General features: G+C 36.6%; 1 protein-coding gene across 1 annotated transcript in view; it reads left to right on the top strand.

Annotated features, from left to right (window-relative positions):
- The window catches only part of CEP85L (centrosomal protein 85L), a 154508-nt gene that overhangs the window by 41868 nt on the left and 94742 nt on the right, over positions 1–17898 (top strand). Inside the window, exon 3 of the mRNA XM_082669082.1 lies at positions 13207–13994. Within this exon, the coding sequence (XP_082525208.1) occupies positions 13207–13994 (788 nt within the window). The remainder of the gene's footprint in view (positions 1–13206; positions 13995–17898) is intronic.

Below are 17898 nucleotides of genomic sequence, written 5' to 3'. Positions count from 1 at the left end.
ATCTATCATGATAAGAGGTTTACATGATTGTTTCAGTTAATTCAAAAATAACATGTTGGGTACAATTCTATATCCATTTTATAGGCAAAGTAAATGATATTTTCTTAGACTGTTCTCTAACCTGTTTCCTTGCTTTATTAAGGTTCATTTCATTGGGGAATAATCTTATGTTGCTGCAACTTCATAGCTTTGGAACTTTCAGGACTCTGATGATGAGTACTTCCATAACATGACCTCCAGATATTACAGTGGATTAGTTGGTCTGTTGACCTTAACGTTAATAAGAGTATGTACCATAGATTTTTTTCAGTGTGAGGTTTTATACTTCTATACATGATTAAAAAATTTTTTCACTATAGAATCAAATATAATGAGGTCAAATATAATTATTTTCTCTTTACTGATGAAAAATAAACTTAGAGGACATTAATAACATCTGGGTTTATACAGTGGTTCATGTGGTGGAGCTGAGATTCTTCAAGTCTAACTCTAAAGCCCTGCGCTTAACCGCACTGTTAGATATCTGTTCTTGAAGGGAGAAACTAGAGAGGAAGAACTGAGAGGTGCAGTGTAGGATAGTATAGGTAATACTAGGCTGAGAAACAGGAGACCAGGATTCTCTTTTAAGATCTGTACTTGGTCAAGTAATTTAACCTTTATGGACTTAGTTCTTCATTTGCATATGGAAAGAGGTGAAGGGTTATACACAGAATACTTTTTTGCTTGTGAAATCAAATAAGTTCAAGGCAGTATTCAAAACAATTATGATTTATATTCTTTTGCAAACCAAATAACCCTTTTCCTTTGCTCCCCATCTCTACTTAATTTTCTTGTTAATCTTACCTTACTGCTTAAAATATTTCAATTTAAACATGGCATATAAGAACATTACAGCTGTAGTAAATTTGCAGAAATTAAAATTGTTTGTTGGAGGTATATTTTGTATCTTTATGACCCTCATTTTTACCTTCATTGTTGTTCATCCATCCATTTGTCTATTCATTCACTCATTTTTTCATATCATTTTGCTTCTTGGCCTGGTAGAATATGAACCTGATCAAGCTGAGCTGAATTCAGTCCATTTTTGAGAACTGTGATGAACCCATGTACTTCTGACCTGGAAAAGCCCTTCAGTCGCACAGCCATGGGTTTAGGGAAGAGGTTAATGACTTCACATTTCCCCAGACATGCAAGTGGTTAGAGGACCAAATGATAATTTCTTGTCAGTTCTGTCGTAAATCACAGTTTTTCTGCCTGAGAAAATTTGAATTTTTGAAAATCACATCCCATATTTTGAGATCATTACAATTTGATTTATAACCATTTTTATAGGAGAGAAATAACACTTTTAGCTCTTTGCAAGTAAACTGCCTGATGAGACTTAATCTAAATTGAGACTAGTAGGAGATATCTAGAAAATGGTACAGTTGAATGAAATTTCAAAAGCCATTCAAGAAAAAAATAACTAAAATTTTTGTGTAAATACGAAAAGGAGCTTTTTTACTGACCAGCTTTTAAAATTAGTTTTTTTTAAAAAAATAAATTTATTTATTTATATTTTTTGGCTGCGTTTGGTCTCTGTTGCTACTTGCAGGCTTTCTCTAGGTGTGGTGAGTGGGGGCCACTCTTCGTTGTGGTGCACAGGCTTCTCATTGAGATGGCTTCTCTTGTTGTGGAACACGGGCTCTAGGTGCATGAGCTTCAGCAGCTGTGGCATGTGGGATCAGTAGTTGTGGCGCACGGGCTTAGTTGCTCCGTGGCACGTGGGATATTCCCAGACCAGGGATCAAACCCGTGTCCCCTGCATTGGCAGGCGGATTCTTAACCACTGCACCACCAGGGAAGTCCCTTAAATTAGTTTTGCTTTGAATTGTTGACCTCTTTAAACTGTACTTCAGATTGTCCTTTAATTAAGTTGCCAGTAGTCTGGTTGGAGATCAGAAATGCCCCCCTTTTTTAAAAACCAGCTTTTCATCTTGTTTTATATAAACTTAGAGAATGAAGTTTCTTAGTTTGTTGTGAATGGTTGCTAAGAGACAGTGTACAAAAAGAGCTTGAGAACTAATTTGTGAACAGTGTAGACTTCTGTAATTATTTTAAACAAGTAATTTTAGAACTTCTCACTCGTTTTCTGCTTCAATAGGATTTGAAGTGACTTCACAAAATACAATTGAGAAAAAAATAAAATATTCAAGAAAAAAAGGTGATCGGTAATAATGATTAGACAATAACAAAGTGAGAACCAAGATTTGCACAGAATTGTGTACTATTGCTATCAAGTGCAGTTGCTAAAAGAATAGGTCATAGGTTTGGCAGTAGGGAAACAGAAGCTTCTCTCTATCCTTAAGATATAATGAATAAAAGCAAGCAGTTCATGGAACTATGCTTTTCATAATCTTGATACCTGACATACACTTTTCCTAATGTTCTTGATAGTTATTTCTGTGTAATTCTTTTATGTAATCATTCTCAGTCTCTATGCAGATACCATAATGCCAAAATAGGACTTCATATTTTAGGTGTATCTTCTGTAAACATTTAGCTTTAGCTAGATTAAAAAAATTATGTGGACAATTCTTGTCTTTTGAGTGGATATTCATTTACTGTGATTGTTAAACTTTGATGCATTTTAAATCATATTGTATACTTTATAGTCTGCTTTTCTCAAGTATTTTCCTTCTTGCCTTCTTTGTTTCACTTTTTCTTCATGACATTTTCCTTCTAGTTTATTAGAAGTTATACACACTATCTCTTATGAGCTATAATTCATATACTATACAATTCACCCATTTAAAGTATACAATTTAATGCTTTTTAATATATTCTCAGAATTGTTCAACTATTACCACAGTCTAAGTTTAGAACATTTTTTAGCCTGCCCCCCTCCTCCCCAAAAGAAGTCTGTTAGCTGTCACTCCCCATCTTCCCTCCCATCCCTAAGCAACCACTAATCTGTATAAATTTCTTTTTTCTGGACATTTCATATAAATGGAATCGTCTAATATATCGTCCTTTGTGACTGACTTTCACTTAGCATAATGTTTTCAAGACTCATCATGTTGTAGCATGTATCAGTACTTCATTTCTTTTTATTACCATAATAAAAGATAATATTCCATTGTACCACTTTTCATTTATCCATTGATCACTTGATGGACATCGCATTATTCTGACTTTTTGGCTGTTAAGAATAATGCTTCTGTGAATATGTTTCCATTTCTCTTGGGTGTATACTTAGGAGTGGAATTGCTGGATCATATGGTAACTGTGTTTAACCTTTTGAGGAACTGCCACACTGTTTCCTAAGCAGCGGCACCATTTTACATTCCCATCAGCATTATATGAGGGTTCCAGTTTCTCCACATCCTTGCCAGACACTTGACACTTACTTACTATCTGTCATTCGGATGATAGCCATCCTAATGGGTGTGAAGTGATGTCTCATTGTGGTTTTGATTTGCATTTCCCTAAAAATGACAAACAAAAATGTCCTTTTTGTATGCTTTAATAGGACCATCTGTATATCTTCTTCGGAGAAATGACTACTCAAATTTCACATCCATTTTTAAATTGGATTATTTGTGTTTTTATTATTGAGTTGTGTTTCTTATATAATCTAGATGAAAGTCCCTATCAGTTGCGTAATTGCAAAAATTTTCTCCCTTTCTTTGGGCTGTCCTTTTACTCTCTTGATGCAGCAAAAAATTTTTAAATTTTATTGAAGTCCAGTTTATTTTCTTTTGTTGCTTGGGCTTTTGGTGTTGTATCTAAGAAATCACTTCCTGACTTAAGATCATGAAGATTTACACCTATGGTTTCTTCTAAGAGTTTTATAGTTTTAGCTGTTACATTTAGGCCTATGATTTAGGCCTATGATTTAGGCCTGTCTGAAACCGTTAGCTCTTCTGTGCTCTCTATAAACCCTGTCCTCTGGTTTTTTGTGTTTTTTTTAAATTTTTAAAAATAAATTTATTTATTTATTTAGGCCGCATTGGGTCTTTATCGCTGTGCGTGGGCTTTCTCTAGTTGAGGCGAGCGGGGCTACTGTTCGTTGTCTCATTGTGGTAGCTTCTCTTGTTGTGGAGCACAGGCTTTAGGCGTGCAGACTTCAGTAGTTGTGGCTCGTGGGCTCTAGAGCGCAGGCTCAGTAGTTGTGGCTCTCGGGTTTAGTTGCTCTGCGGCATCTTCCCGGACTAGGGCTCAAACCCATGTCCCCTGCATTGGCAGGCAGATTCTTAACTACTGCGCCACCCAGGAAGTCCCATGTCCTCTGGTTTTTAAAAGGACGGCCTTCTGCTGGTTTTAGATTTCACTTGTTCTAACTTAGATATGGGCTGGATGCCATCATAATAGCTTGCATTTGGGATTTGTGGCTACAATTAGGTAGTATAAGAAAGCACATTAGGAATCACATTGCATCTACCTCCAACTGATTGTGTTTTGTTAGGCAAAATAAATTATGTTTTGATTCATTTCTTAGATAGAATGGTCCTTTTTTTCAGATACTTAAACTGTCAAATATTTAATACTTTATTCATTAATTCATGGTGTATACGTGCATGTGTATGTATGTGCATATGTATGTGGGTAGACTGAATTTTAATCCTTAGTTTTCACAGTAATGAATTCTGAATGTCACAGTAAATCAGTTTTTACAGTGAAACTCGGATACTGGTGATGGTTGAACTTAAGATATTTAAACTTGAAGGCTTCAGAACTGGAATCAGTCCTAGGTGGAATGATGTGGTGAATAGAACAGCAGAATCACTTATTAAAAAGTGATGTTTCCTGGACCCTCTCTACTCTAACTGAAAGAGAATCTCTCGGAGTAGGGCTCCAGATACCAGCTAAGTTTGTTGTATTTTAAAGTTTGAGAACTTCAGGTATAAGTGACTTTTGGAGTAAATTCTATTCTCAATGTAATGTTCTATGAACAGCATATATTATCAGTAGCTTTCAGATTTGTAGGAGTAAATACTAGTCTGATGTGGAATTGGTTTTTATCACCAATTGTTGATTTTCTCTGCAGTTGGGAAATACTGAGCTACCAAGGTAGACAGGAAGTTAGCCTGTTATCAGATAAAAGTAGCACCCAGGACTGGTGATCTCTGGCCTCAGAAGTTTCAGCTGTGACATAGAAAGTGAGACAGTCACCTGATACATAATTCACACTTTAGTAACAGTGTTCTATGAGATATTTCAAACTCTCTGAGGTCACAGAATAAAACACCTTTGCAGAAGTTTGGCCAAATGGTAATTAAAATAAGATGTTGTGTAAAGTAAAATGTGAAAGCATCTTTCTCCTTTTCTCCTCTTTCTACCTTTGTTTATTAAATTTGTGGTATATTCCCCTAGACCATTTCTGTGCCCATGAATATATATGTATTTACATACACATATGCACATGTATACATATATTTACTTATGTGTTTGCATATTTTAAATATTGATGTATACAGACAGATTGCCCCTCTTCTTCCAAAGGCTATAACAATTTATGTTCTTACCATCGTAGGATATTAGCAGCCTTTAATAATTTTATGAATATGATAGGGAATGTACTTCTATTTAGTGAGTTGAAATATCTTTTTTGAAAAACAAACTTTTTAAAAAAATTTATTTTATTGAGGTATAGTTGATTTACAATATTGTGTTAATTTCTGCTCTACAGAAAAGTGATTCAGTTATACATTTATACATTCTTTTTCATATTCTTTTCCATTACAGTTTATCACAGGATATTGAATATAGTTCCCTGTGCTGTACAATAGGACCTTGTTTATCCATTCTATATATACTAGTTTGCATCTGCTAATCCCCAACTCCCAGTCCATCCCTCTCCCACCCGCTACTCCCCACCCTGCTTGGCAACCACAGTCTGCAAGTCTGTTTCTGTTTTGTAGATAAGTTCATTTGTATCATATTTTAGATTCCACATACAAGTGATATCATAGGATATTCGTCTTTCTCTTTCTGACTTAGTTCGCTTAATATGATAATCTGTAGGTCCATCCATGTTGCTGCAAGTGGCATGATTTCATTATTTCTTGTGGCTAAGTAGTATACCATTGTACATATGTACCATATCTTCTTTATCCATTCATCTGTCGACGGACACCTCGGCTGCCTCCATTAAACATGTATGCTTTTTTTTTTTTTTTTGCGGTATGTGGGCCTCTCACTGTTGTGGCCTCTCCCGTTGCGGAGCACAGGCTCTGGAGGCGCAGGCTCAGCAGTGATGGCTCATGGGCCCAGCCGCTCCACGGCATGTGGGATCTTCCCGGACCGGGGCACGAGCCCGTGCCCCCTGCATCGGCAGGCGGACTATCAACCACTGCACCACCAGGGAAGCCCTAAACATGTATTCTTTATTTGCTTTTTGTTTTGTGGTTTGCTTATGGATTTCTTTTGCCTACTTTAAAATTAGGTTGTTAGGGTTTTGTTTTGGGGATTTTTTTGGAGTTCTTTGTACAGTATGGATATTTAGCCTTTTGCCTGTTATATTGAAAATATCACTTAGTTTAGCTATTTCTTTTTTTTTTACATCTTTATTGGAGTATATGCTTTACAGTGGTATGTTAGTTTCTGCTTTATAAAAAAGTGAATCAGCTGTGCGTGTATGTATATCCCGATATCTCCTCCCCCTTGCGTCTCCCTCCCACCCTCTCTATCCCACCCTTCTAGGTGGTAACAATGCATCGAGCTGATCTCCCTGTGCTATACAGCTGCTTCCCACTAGCTCTCTGTTTTACATTTGTTCGTGTTTATATGTCCACGCCACTCTGTCACTTCGTCCCAGCTTACCCTTCCCCCTCCCTGTGTCCTTAAGTCCATTCTCTACGTCAGCATCTCTATTCCTGTCCTGCCCTTAGGTTCTTCAGAACCTTTTTCTTTTTTTAGATTCCATATATGTGTGTTAGCATACAGTATTTGTTTTTCACTTTCTGACTTACTTCACTCTGTATGACAGTCTCTATGTCCATCCACCTCACTACAAATAACTCAGTTTCATTTCTTTTTATGGCTAATATTCCGTTGTGTATATGTGCCACATTTTCTTTATCCATTCATCTGTCGATGGACACTTAAGTGGCTTCCATGTCCTGGCTATTGTAAATAGAGCTGCAGTGAACATTGTGGTACATTAATCTTTTTGAATTATGGTTTTCTCAGGGTATATGCCCAGTAGTGGGATTGCTGGGTCATATGGTAGTTCTATTTGTAGTTTTGTAAGGGACCTCCATACTGTTCTCCATAGCGGCTGTACCAATTCACATTCCCAACAGCAGTGCAAGAGTGTTCCCTTTTCTCCACACCCTCTCCAGCAATTATTGTTTCCAGATTTTTTGATGATGGCCATTCTGACTGGTGTGAGATGATATCTCATTACAGTTTTGATTTGCATTTCTCTAGTGATTACTGATGTTGAGCATCCTTTCCTGTGTTTGTTGGCAATCTGTATATCTTCTTTGGAGAAATGTCGATTTAGGTCTTCGGCCCATTTTTGGATTAGGTTGTTTGTTTTTTTGATATTGAGCTGCATGAGCTTCTTGTATATTTTGGAGATTAATCCTTTGTCAGTAGCTTCGTTTGCAAATATTTTCTCCCATTCTGAGGGTTGTCTTTTCATCTTATTTATGTTTTCTTTTGCTGTGCCAAAGCTTTTAAGTTTCATTGGGTCCCATTTGTTTATTTTTGTTTTTATTTCCATCTCTCTAGGAAGTGGGTCAAAAAGGATCTTGCTGTGATTTATGTCATAGAGTATTCTTCCTTTGTTTTCCTCTAAGAGTTTTATAGTGTCTGGCCTTACATTTAGGTCTTTAATCCATTTTGAGTTTATTTTAGTGTTTGGTGTTAGGAAGTGTTCTAATTTCATTCTTTTACATGTAGCTGTCCAGTTTTCCCAGCACCACTTATTGAAGAGGCTGTCTTTTCCTCATTGCATATTCTTGCCTCCTTTATCAAAGATAAGGTGAGCGTATGTGCATGGGTTTATCTCTGGGCTTTCTGACCTATTCCATTGATCTGTACTTCTCTTTTTGTGCCAGTACCATACTGTCTTGATGACTGTAGCTTTGTAGTATAGTCTGAAGTCAGGGAGCCTGATTCCTCCAGCTCCATTTTTCTGTCTCAAGATTGCTTTGGCTATTCGGGGTCTTTTGTGTTTCCATGCAGATTGTGAAATTTTTTGTTCTAGCTTTGTGAAAAATGCCATTGGTAGTTTGATAGGAATTGCACTGAATCTGTAGATTGCTTTGGGTAGTATAGTCATTTTCACAATATTGATTCTTCCAATCCAAGAACATGGTATATCTCTCCAGCTGTTTGTATCATCTTTAATTTCTTTCATCAGTGTCTTATAGTTTTCTGCATACAGGTCTTTTGTCTCCTTAGGTAGGTTTATTCCTAGGTATTTTATTCTTTTTGTTGCAATGGTAAATTGGAGTGTTTCCTTAAATTCTCTTTCAGGTTTTTAATCATTAGTGTATAGAAATACAAGAGATTTCTGTGCATTAATTTTGTATCCTGCTGCTTTACCAAATTCATTGATTAACTCTAGTAGTTTTCTGGTAGCATCTTTGGGATTCTCTATGTATAGTATCATGTCGTCTGCAAATAGTGACAGTTTTACTTCTTTTCCGATTTGGATTCTTTTTATTTCTTTTTCTTCTCTGATTACTATGGCTAAAACTTCGAAAACTATGTTGAATAATAGTGGTGAGAGTGGACAACCTTATCTTGTTCCTGGTCTTAGTGGAAATAGTTTCAGTTTTTCACCATTGAGGACGATGCTGGCTGTGGGTTTGTCATATATGGCCTTTATCATGTTGAGGTAAGATCCCTCTGTGCCTACTTTCTGGAGGGTTTTTATCATAAGTGGGTATTGAATTTTGTCCAAAGCTTCTTCTGCATCTATTGAGATGATCATATGGTTTTTCTTCTTCAGTTTGTTAATATGGTGTATCACATTGATTGATTTGCGTATGTTGAAGAATCCTTGCATTGTTGGGATAAACCCCACTTGAACATGGTGTATGATCCTTTTAATGTGCTGTTGGATTCTGTTTGCTAGTATTTTGTTGAGGATTTTTGCATGTATGTCATCAGTGATATTGGCCTGTAGTTTTCTTTTTTTGTGACATCTTTGTCTGTTTGGTATCAGGATGATGGTGGCCTCGTAGAATGAGTTTGGGAGTATTCCTCCCTCTGCTATATTTTGGAAGCGTTTGAGACTGATAGGTGTTAGCTCTTCTCTAAAAGTTTGATAGAATTCATCTGTCAATCCATCTGCTCCTGAGCTTTTGTTTGTTGGAAGACTTTTAATCACAGTTTCAATTTCAGTACTTATGATTAGTGTGTTTATATTCTCTGTTTCTTCCTGGTTCAGTCTTGGATGGTTGTGCTTTTCTAAGAATTTGTCCATTTCTTCCAAGTTGTCCATTTTATTGGCATATAGTTGCTTGTAATAATCTTTCATGATCCTTTGTATTTCTCCAGTGTCAGTTGTTACTTCTTCTTTTTCATTTCTAATTCTATTGATTTGAGTCTTCTCCCTTTTTTTCTTGATGAATCTGGCTAATGGTTTACATTTATTTTTGAACTGGTCTTTATGATTTCTTTCCTTCTGCTAACTTTGGGGGGTTTTTTGGTTCTTCTTTCTCTAATTGCTTTAGGTGTACAGTTAGGTTGTTTATTTGAGATTTTTCTTGTTTCTTGAGGTAGGATTGTATTGCTATAAACTTCCTTCTTAGAACTGCTTTTGCTGCATCCCATAGGTTTTGGGTCTTCGTGATTTCATTGTCATTTGTTTCTAGGTATTTTTTGATTTCCTCTTTGATTTCTTCAGTGATCTCTTGGTTATTTAGTAGTGTATTGTTTAGCCTCCATGTGTTTGTATTTTTTATAGAGTTTTTCCTGTAATTGATATCTAGTCTCATAGCATTGTGGTCGGAAAAGATACTTGATACAATTTCAATTTTCTTAAATTTACCAAGGCTTTATTTGTGACCCAAGATATGATCTGCCCTGGAGTATGTTCCATGAGCACTTGAGAAAAATGTGTATTCTTTTGTTTTTGGATGGAATGTCCTATAAATATCAATTAAGTCCATTTTGTCTAATGTGTCATTTACAGCTTGTGTTTCCTTTTTATTTTCATTTTGGATGATCTGTCCATTGGTGAAAGTGGGGTGTTAAAGTTCCCTACTATGATTGTGTTACTATTGATTTCCCCTTTTATGGCTGTTAGCATTTTTGCCTTATGTATTGAAGTGCTCCTATGTTGGGTGCATAAGTATTTACAATTGTAATATGTTCTTCTCGGATTGATCCCTTGATCATCATGTAGTATCCTTCTTTGTGTCTGGTAATAGTCTTTATTTTGCCTGGAATTCTTCTGAGTCCTTTACATGTATTATTTCATTTAATCTTCACTGTTGTCCTCTTTACTTTATGGATGAGGTAACTGATGCAAGAAGGTTAAATAACTTGTTTGAACATGCAACTACTAAGTGGTAGAGCCAGGATTTGAATCTAAAAATGCTGATTTCAAAAATATTACACTTAGCCTTTACACCATCTTTACTTACAGCTTTTTAAAAATGTAAAAGTCTGAAAATTTTAAATTTGATATAAAACTCATTTTTTGTTTTTTAAAGAATTGAAGATATTTTTGAGAGGCTATGATGATTTTAATACAAATATTCCTTTAGGAATAGTAACACAAACACATATATAGATGTAGATATAGTGCTGTAATGTATTAATACCAATATTCCATAGAATTTGGGGGTCATTTATCCTGTTTCTATTTAGAACTGACCTTCAGTAGCATATTCCTCTCCATTTCCTTCTTCTACTGATTACCATAATAATCCATTAATCTTCCTGCTGCCAACCATTTTGCTTTAATTTGTCCTCAGCAGTTACTGGAATAATCATCCTAAGTACAGTTTTGGTCATGTCACTTGCTCCTTTGTTTGGAAACTTTTGGTAGGTCACATTTCTTGCCGAATGAAGGGTAGGCTGTTTCTGTAGCAGGGTGTTTGAAGATTTGCACAGCTCTGCTTTACATTTACCTTTCAAGAATTATCTTGAGCAGCTTTTCTTGATACTTACTGCATACTGCAGATAAATGGGATAATTTGTTTTTCTTCTTTTGAGGCCATATTCTCCTGGCTTCATACTTGGATCAGTTAGTGTTCTGAATCAGTAGAAGAAGCTGACTGGATGATTGAGCAGATGAGGAATTTATTTAAGGGCATTTGGTTAACTCAGAATTTTTGAGGAGGGCTGGAGAGCCAGGCTTATGGTTAAGCTTCCAGGTAATATACCTCAGTCACCTCTGAGAACTGGCACCCTCCAGCCCCACTGGAGGAAACCACCATTGCTGCCCAACTGCTGCCACTTCTGGGCCAGAACTTGGTTTGGCCACCTCTGCTGCTGTCATTGTTGGGGGCTAATGCCTCTGTTGTTGCCAAACGTGGTAGCTCCACACTGAGCCTGTTTTCTCATGTGACTCACTTCCAAACAAATCTTGTGCAGGTCCTTCTGAATGTCTGTATCATAGTTGCAGGGTATGTTGGGAATTTAAGGTCTAAAATTTATTTTGGGAGGTTGGGCTTGTAATGTGGGAATTTTCTTGAGTATGAAAAGGTTCTGCAGAAGCTGATGGGAAACTGTTACATGGTAAATGTCTACTATATTACTTTTTCTTGTATTCTTTCATCTATAATGTTTTCCCCCTTTCATCTCCAGGTGAATAAATTCTGTGCAAAGACCTATTGGAATTCCATTTTTTAATTAGTTTGCCTGGGTCTTTCTCATCTGAATTTTCTTATGACTTTCTCAACATTTCTTTTTCTATTACTTTATTTCTTCAAAACAGTATCAAAGCTCACAACTAATATTTAAATATATTCTGTTATGAGTCAAACAACATGGAAAGATACAGAAAAAACTGTAAAAGTTGCCTTTCACCACCCACCTCCTCTCCCCCTACATTTCAAATCGCTATCCCCTTTCTAGATATCATGTGATAAAAATGATAATCTTTGATTTTAATTTGGTACTTGATAGTAAGTCCATTGAGTATAGAGGCCCTTATTTATCCTTTGGGCTTCCGTAGAGCCTACTACAGCTGTTCCTATGTGTAGGGTAGTATTATGTGAAGGCCTGACCTACAGCAGTAACTATGTAATCATTTTGGAAGTAAAAATGTACAACGTGGGCTTCCCTGGTGGTGCAGTGGTTGGGAATTTGCCTGCCAATGCACAGGACACGGGTTTGAGCCCTGGTCTGGGAGGATCCCACATGCCATGGAGCAACTAAGCCCTTGAGGCACAACTACTGAGCCTGCGCGTCTAGAGCCTGTGCTCTGCAACAAGAGAGGCCGCGACAGTGAGAAGCCGCGCACCACGATGAAGAGTAGCCCCCGCTCGCCACAACTAGAGAAAGCCCGCGCACAGAAACGAAAACCCAACACAGCCATAAATAAATAAATAAACAAATAAATGTACAACATGGGGATTTAGTAAATGTGCAGAGAAAGATAGGAATCAAAGTAGACTCCAAGTGTTCTAGCTTGGGAAATATATTATTGATGATGCCATTAAGGGAGATTGGGAGTGTAGGAACTACTCTGTATCTGCCAATATATTGCTAGAACACTTTCTGATTATTTTCCATTATTGCAGGAGCACTTTTACCCATATTCTAATTTGAATTGTAGTTTGAGAGGTGCTAAAATGTTCATATTGGGCCTCTATTTCCACAGTTGAGGAAAGACACTAAGAGATACGATTTTTTAATAAAGTTGTGTCTGAGGCTTCAGTGATAGATCATGAATAAGACCTTTCAATGCAGAGATGGATTTTTCTTTTAAGGCACAATACTTAGATTAAATAGCATGAATATAAACCTGTTTCCCAGTCATTTTTCATCTGTAAGTAGATGGCAGATGAGCATATATTTTGTTATGTATCCGTTTTTAGAAAATGATATTTGAAAGTATGTTTGATTTGTTTCAGATAAACTTAAAGGAGTAATAATAGTAACAATAGTAAGCCCCTCATTTTGATGAAAGTGCCTCTGAAAAACCTGTGCTGGGAAACCATGTTCAGATTTTTGTTTTGGCGTTTTACATTTTGCCTCTTTTTTTTTTTTTCTGTTAATTACAACTAATTTGGCATTCTTTTTTCTTTCCAGATCATTCAACTTCAAGTGGCACATTATCTTTTAAGCCTAGTCGATCGTTGGTTACTCTTCCTACTGCCCATGTCATGCCATCTAACTCCAGCACTTCAGTTTCCAAACATAGGGAATCATTGACATCAGATGGCTCAAAATGGAGTATAAGCCTTATGCAAACATTGGGAAACCACAGTAGGGGAGAGCAGGACTCTTCACTAGACATGAAGGACTTCCGGCCTCTCCGGAAATGGTCATCTTTATCCAAACTCACTGTCCCAGGTAACTGCAGCCAGGGTGGCATTGTGCACACAGAAGAGTCAAGGAGAGGTTTAGAAAAGACAGGGAGAGACAAGGCTTTAACATCACAACTAAGGACAATTGGACCTAGCTGTTTACATGACAGTATGGAGATGCTTAAGCTAGAGGACAAGGAAATAAATAAAAAACGACCATCAACTCTGGACAACAAATATAAATTTGAGAGCTGCAGCAAAGAGGACTTTAGAGCTTCTTCCTCCATTCCTAGGAGACAGGCCTTAGACATGACATATAGTGCCTTACCTGAAAGCAAGCCCGTTATGACAAGCTCAGAGGCTTTTGAACCGCCGAAATATTTAATGCTTGGTCAACAAGCAGTAGGTGGAGTTCCCATTCAGCCTTCTGTGAGGACGCAGATGTGGCTTACTGAGCAGTTGCGGACAAACCCTTTGGAAGGTAGAACTACAGAGGACTCTCACAGTATAGCTCCTTGGCAGCAGCAGCAGATTGAAGGGTTTCGACATGAAACTGAAACACCAGTGCAGGTAAGGCTCAAAATCTAGTGTTTGCTTCCCTCCAGTGGATGTTATGAGTACCAGCGCACTTGAAGTAAGCATATGACAGTGTGTCCATAGGCACAGGTTGTTTTGCTTTTCCTTTCCCCTACAGGATAATAAGCATAAATGTTATAAACTCTAAAAGTATTGCATTGGTAAACAAAGCTTAAAAAATATTTGAGACTCCAAATATTTGAGGGGCTTATTTTGGAGTAACACGGAACTCCAAATATTTGAGGGGCTTATTTTGGAGTAACACGGAAAACTTTAAACCTTTACCTGCCTTGGCCTTTATTTTCCTTCTCATTTTTTTAAATGGGCATAAACATAAACAAAGCAAAAAATACTCAATTCTGTTTCAATACTTGAAACAGAAACAAAGGAGCTGGCATGGTATAATAGAAAGAACATTAACTTGGGTGTATGAAGGCTTGGATTTTGTTGTATCAGATTCAGAGTCTGGATGATTCTCTACCTGTCACTTAATACTTAGTATCTCTGGGCCTGAGTTTTTCTTTCTTTCCTTTTTTTTTTTTTTTCCTGAATTGAGATATAATTGACATATAACATATTAGCTTCAGGTATATAACATAATGATTCAATATATGTATATATTTTAAAATGATCATCACAGTAACTCTAGTTAACATCCATCACCATACGTAGTTACAAAATTTTTTTCCTTGTAATAAGAACTTTTAAGATCTACTCTTAGCAACTTTCAGATATACAGTACAGCATTATTCACTATAATCACTATGCTGTACATTGTATCCCTGTGACTTTTTTATTTTATAACAAAGTTTGTACCTTTTGATCTCCTTCATCCATTTACCCACCCTCCAGCCCAAGCCTCTGGCAGCCACCAATCTGTTCTCTGTATATATGATTGTGATTTTTTGTTTGCTTGTTTTAAAAACATAATTGTCTTTCTCTGTCTGACTTATTTCACTTAGCATAATGCCTTCAGGGTCCATCCATGTTGTCACAAATGGCAAGATTTCCTTTTTATGGATGAATAACTTTCCATTGTTTATTGTAGTATTCCATACACACACACACACACACACACACACACACACACACACAGACACAGATATGGCACATTTTCTTTATTCATTCATCTACTGATGGATAATTAGGTTGCTTCCATGTCTTGGCTATTGTCAGTAAAGCTGAAATGAACATAGGGGTGCATATATATTTTTTCGAGTTTGTGTTTTCACTTTCTTCAGATGGATACCCAGAAGTGGAATTGCTAGCTCATATGGTAGTTCTCTTTCTAATTTTTGAGGAACCTCCATACTGTTTTCCATAGTGGCTGCACCAGTTTACATTCCCACCAACGTGTACAGGTTTCTTTTTTCTCTACATTCTTGTCAACACTTGATATTTCTTGTCTTTTTGATAATAGCCATTCTGATAGGTGTGAGGTGATATCTCATTGTGATTTTGATTTGAATTTCCCTGATGATTAGTGATGTTGAGCACCTTTTCATGAACCTGTTTGCCATATATATGTTTCTTCTCGGTTTCTACATCTATAAAATGAGAAGGTGTAACTAAAGTCATTTATAAAGCTTTGGTAGTGGTTGGTATGTATTTAGGTTTATAAAATAGATGTGCTTATTTTTTTTAATTAAATTGAATGTCAGGATTTATTAATCATTTTAAGGAAAACATTTTACAATAATATTACATAAAAGAAAAATGGTGTGTACCCCCTAATGTAACATGTAAATGTTTAAATTTCTTGATCTGGAAATGTTTTCTATTCCATGGTAATTTTCTACAGCTCATTTTAACTGGGAAACCAATTATCTGTAGAATTTTTCATAAATTCTATCATCCAATTTTTTTTCGATTGCCAGAATTTTCTGAAACAAAGTAATTCCATTGAAAATTGTAAAATTTCCCTAGAGTAAAAACTTAAAATTGCTAATCGTTACAATTACTAATAAAAAAGTAACAAAGATTAAAGGAATATATTCTATGAAAGGATAAGGAAATCACTTACCTAGGAACCTCACAAATCTGAGTGCAGCTCCAAAACATACACATAACCTAATGTGCTACATTCACAGGAGAACCCTTAACACATCGCATGTGCCTTCTTTACTCTTGTTTTGGACATAGTTCTTATCATCTTGATTATATATATTTAAATTGCATAACCAAACAGAAGTATCATTATGATGTGTGAATTACAAATCAGAAAAGAGCAATTTAACCAGATTTATTTGTGATTTATCTATTCAAGCAGTTGAAAGATAGGAGACCTAATTTATCAAATACTACCATATTTTAGTTCTCAGGTGCTTGTGATTATAGGAGAGCAGGGTTCAAGTAGTTGTTTCTGCAGCTGGTGTCTTTACACAGAAGTGGAGCGGCCTCAGGTGGTGGGGGGAGGGGCTGAATGTTCTGCTCCAACCTGCAGAACGGTAGGTGCGATAGGGAGGTAACTGTGAGAGTTGAGTGAATTTAAAGGAATAAGTACTAATTCATTCCTTCTTCCATTCTGGTGGGAGGACCCGCTTCTGTAATCGAAGTTTTCCCCGACCTTGAAGCAGTGCAGAGAGGGTAGGGAGCTTGGAGGTGCTTTGTGGAGAAAACTAATTTTTAAATTTTCTTGGTGCGTTGGTACAGGAAGAAGTCTATAAGGGACAAAACTTGCTTGTGCTTGGGAAACCCTACTTTTTGATTAACCTTCTTTGGGATGGTCTCTTTATAGTGCATTTAAGTTTCATAGTAGAAAGATGAAACCAGGTAAGGAAAACCTAGACACTTTAATTGCAGTGTTTAAATGACCGCTTCTCTTCTAATTCTCTTGGACTACTACAGAAAAAAAATTCTAAATACCTTCTCCTTGGAGCCTCTAAATACTGTATTTTAAAAGTGGTCATCTTTGTCTTAAGTCTCTTTAAAAACATTGATTTTCTTTTAGTCTAATTTTTGCATAAAGGGAAGAGGCTTAATAATAATTATCCCATCTCATAAATTGTGAGAATGTGTATGATTTTCAAGGACAACTGCTTGTCACCATGAAGAAAAAAAAAACACAAAAACTATTTACAACAAAGAAGAGGAATTTGGCTGAGAGGCACAATCTAACATCACCATAAATTTATCTAGAACTTTGTAGCTGTCAGAGTGTTTTATCTCAATTGATCCTCAGAACCTCCTTTCTCCCTTTACACCCTCAAAAGTTTAGTATTGTAACATGGAAGTGTCACTCCTCTTAGAACTCAGTTCTAAATAATTACTGAGCCAGCCTCACAGTCTTATGTGCATGGTGTTCTTTGATTCCCATCGTTTCCTATTAAATCAGCTAGAGTGTAGGTGATGTGGAACTCTGAAGCGTTTTCCCTTGTGAATGAAGAGAAGCCATCAATGCCCTCAGTTGATTAGAGTATAGGCCTCCATGTGCAATGTCCACCACAATCTTTGGTTCGTTCCTCTGTTCTACATTTGCTGCTCTCTTTCCACCTTCCCCAAAAGCTGTCTAACCCTACATGGACTATGACATAAGAGAAAAACAAACAGCAAAGTCTTATCATCTTCTCTTTGGAAAGACTGTTTCCCATTCCAGGACCCTTTTGCATTTCCCTTTTGGGGTGGGGTGAGAAGGGATTGGAGGATGCATACTTCTACACACAGCAGTGTCCACTGGGTCCATATAAGCTCACAGTGGACCCCCCAGACAGAAGTGAAGAAGTGTTCTCTTTATTGACAAAGTAGTTCTTCTTTTCTCTTATATTCTGTAGGATCTTTCTGAGTTCTGGGTTGCAATCATTAAGAGGAGGAAGATAAAATTTTGTGCTTGTTTTAACCAAGGAGAGGCTTGATCAGCCAGGATATTGGCACCTAATGATTTCAACGTATTTTACTGGAA

This window comes from Grampus griseus, assembly GCF_964374135.1.
Source record: "Grampus griseus genome assembly, chromosome: 13".
Taxonomy (NCBI): domain Eukaryota; kingdom Metazoa; phylum Chordata; class Mammalia; order Artiodactyla; family Delphinidae; genus Grampus; species Grampus griseus.
The sequence above is the reverse complement of the archived record's forward strand: the minus strand, read 5'-3'. Positions and strand labels throughout refer to the sequence as shown.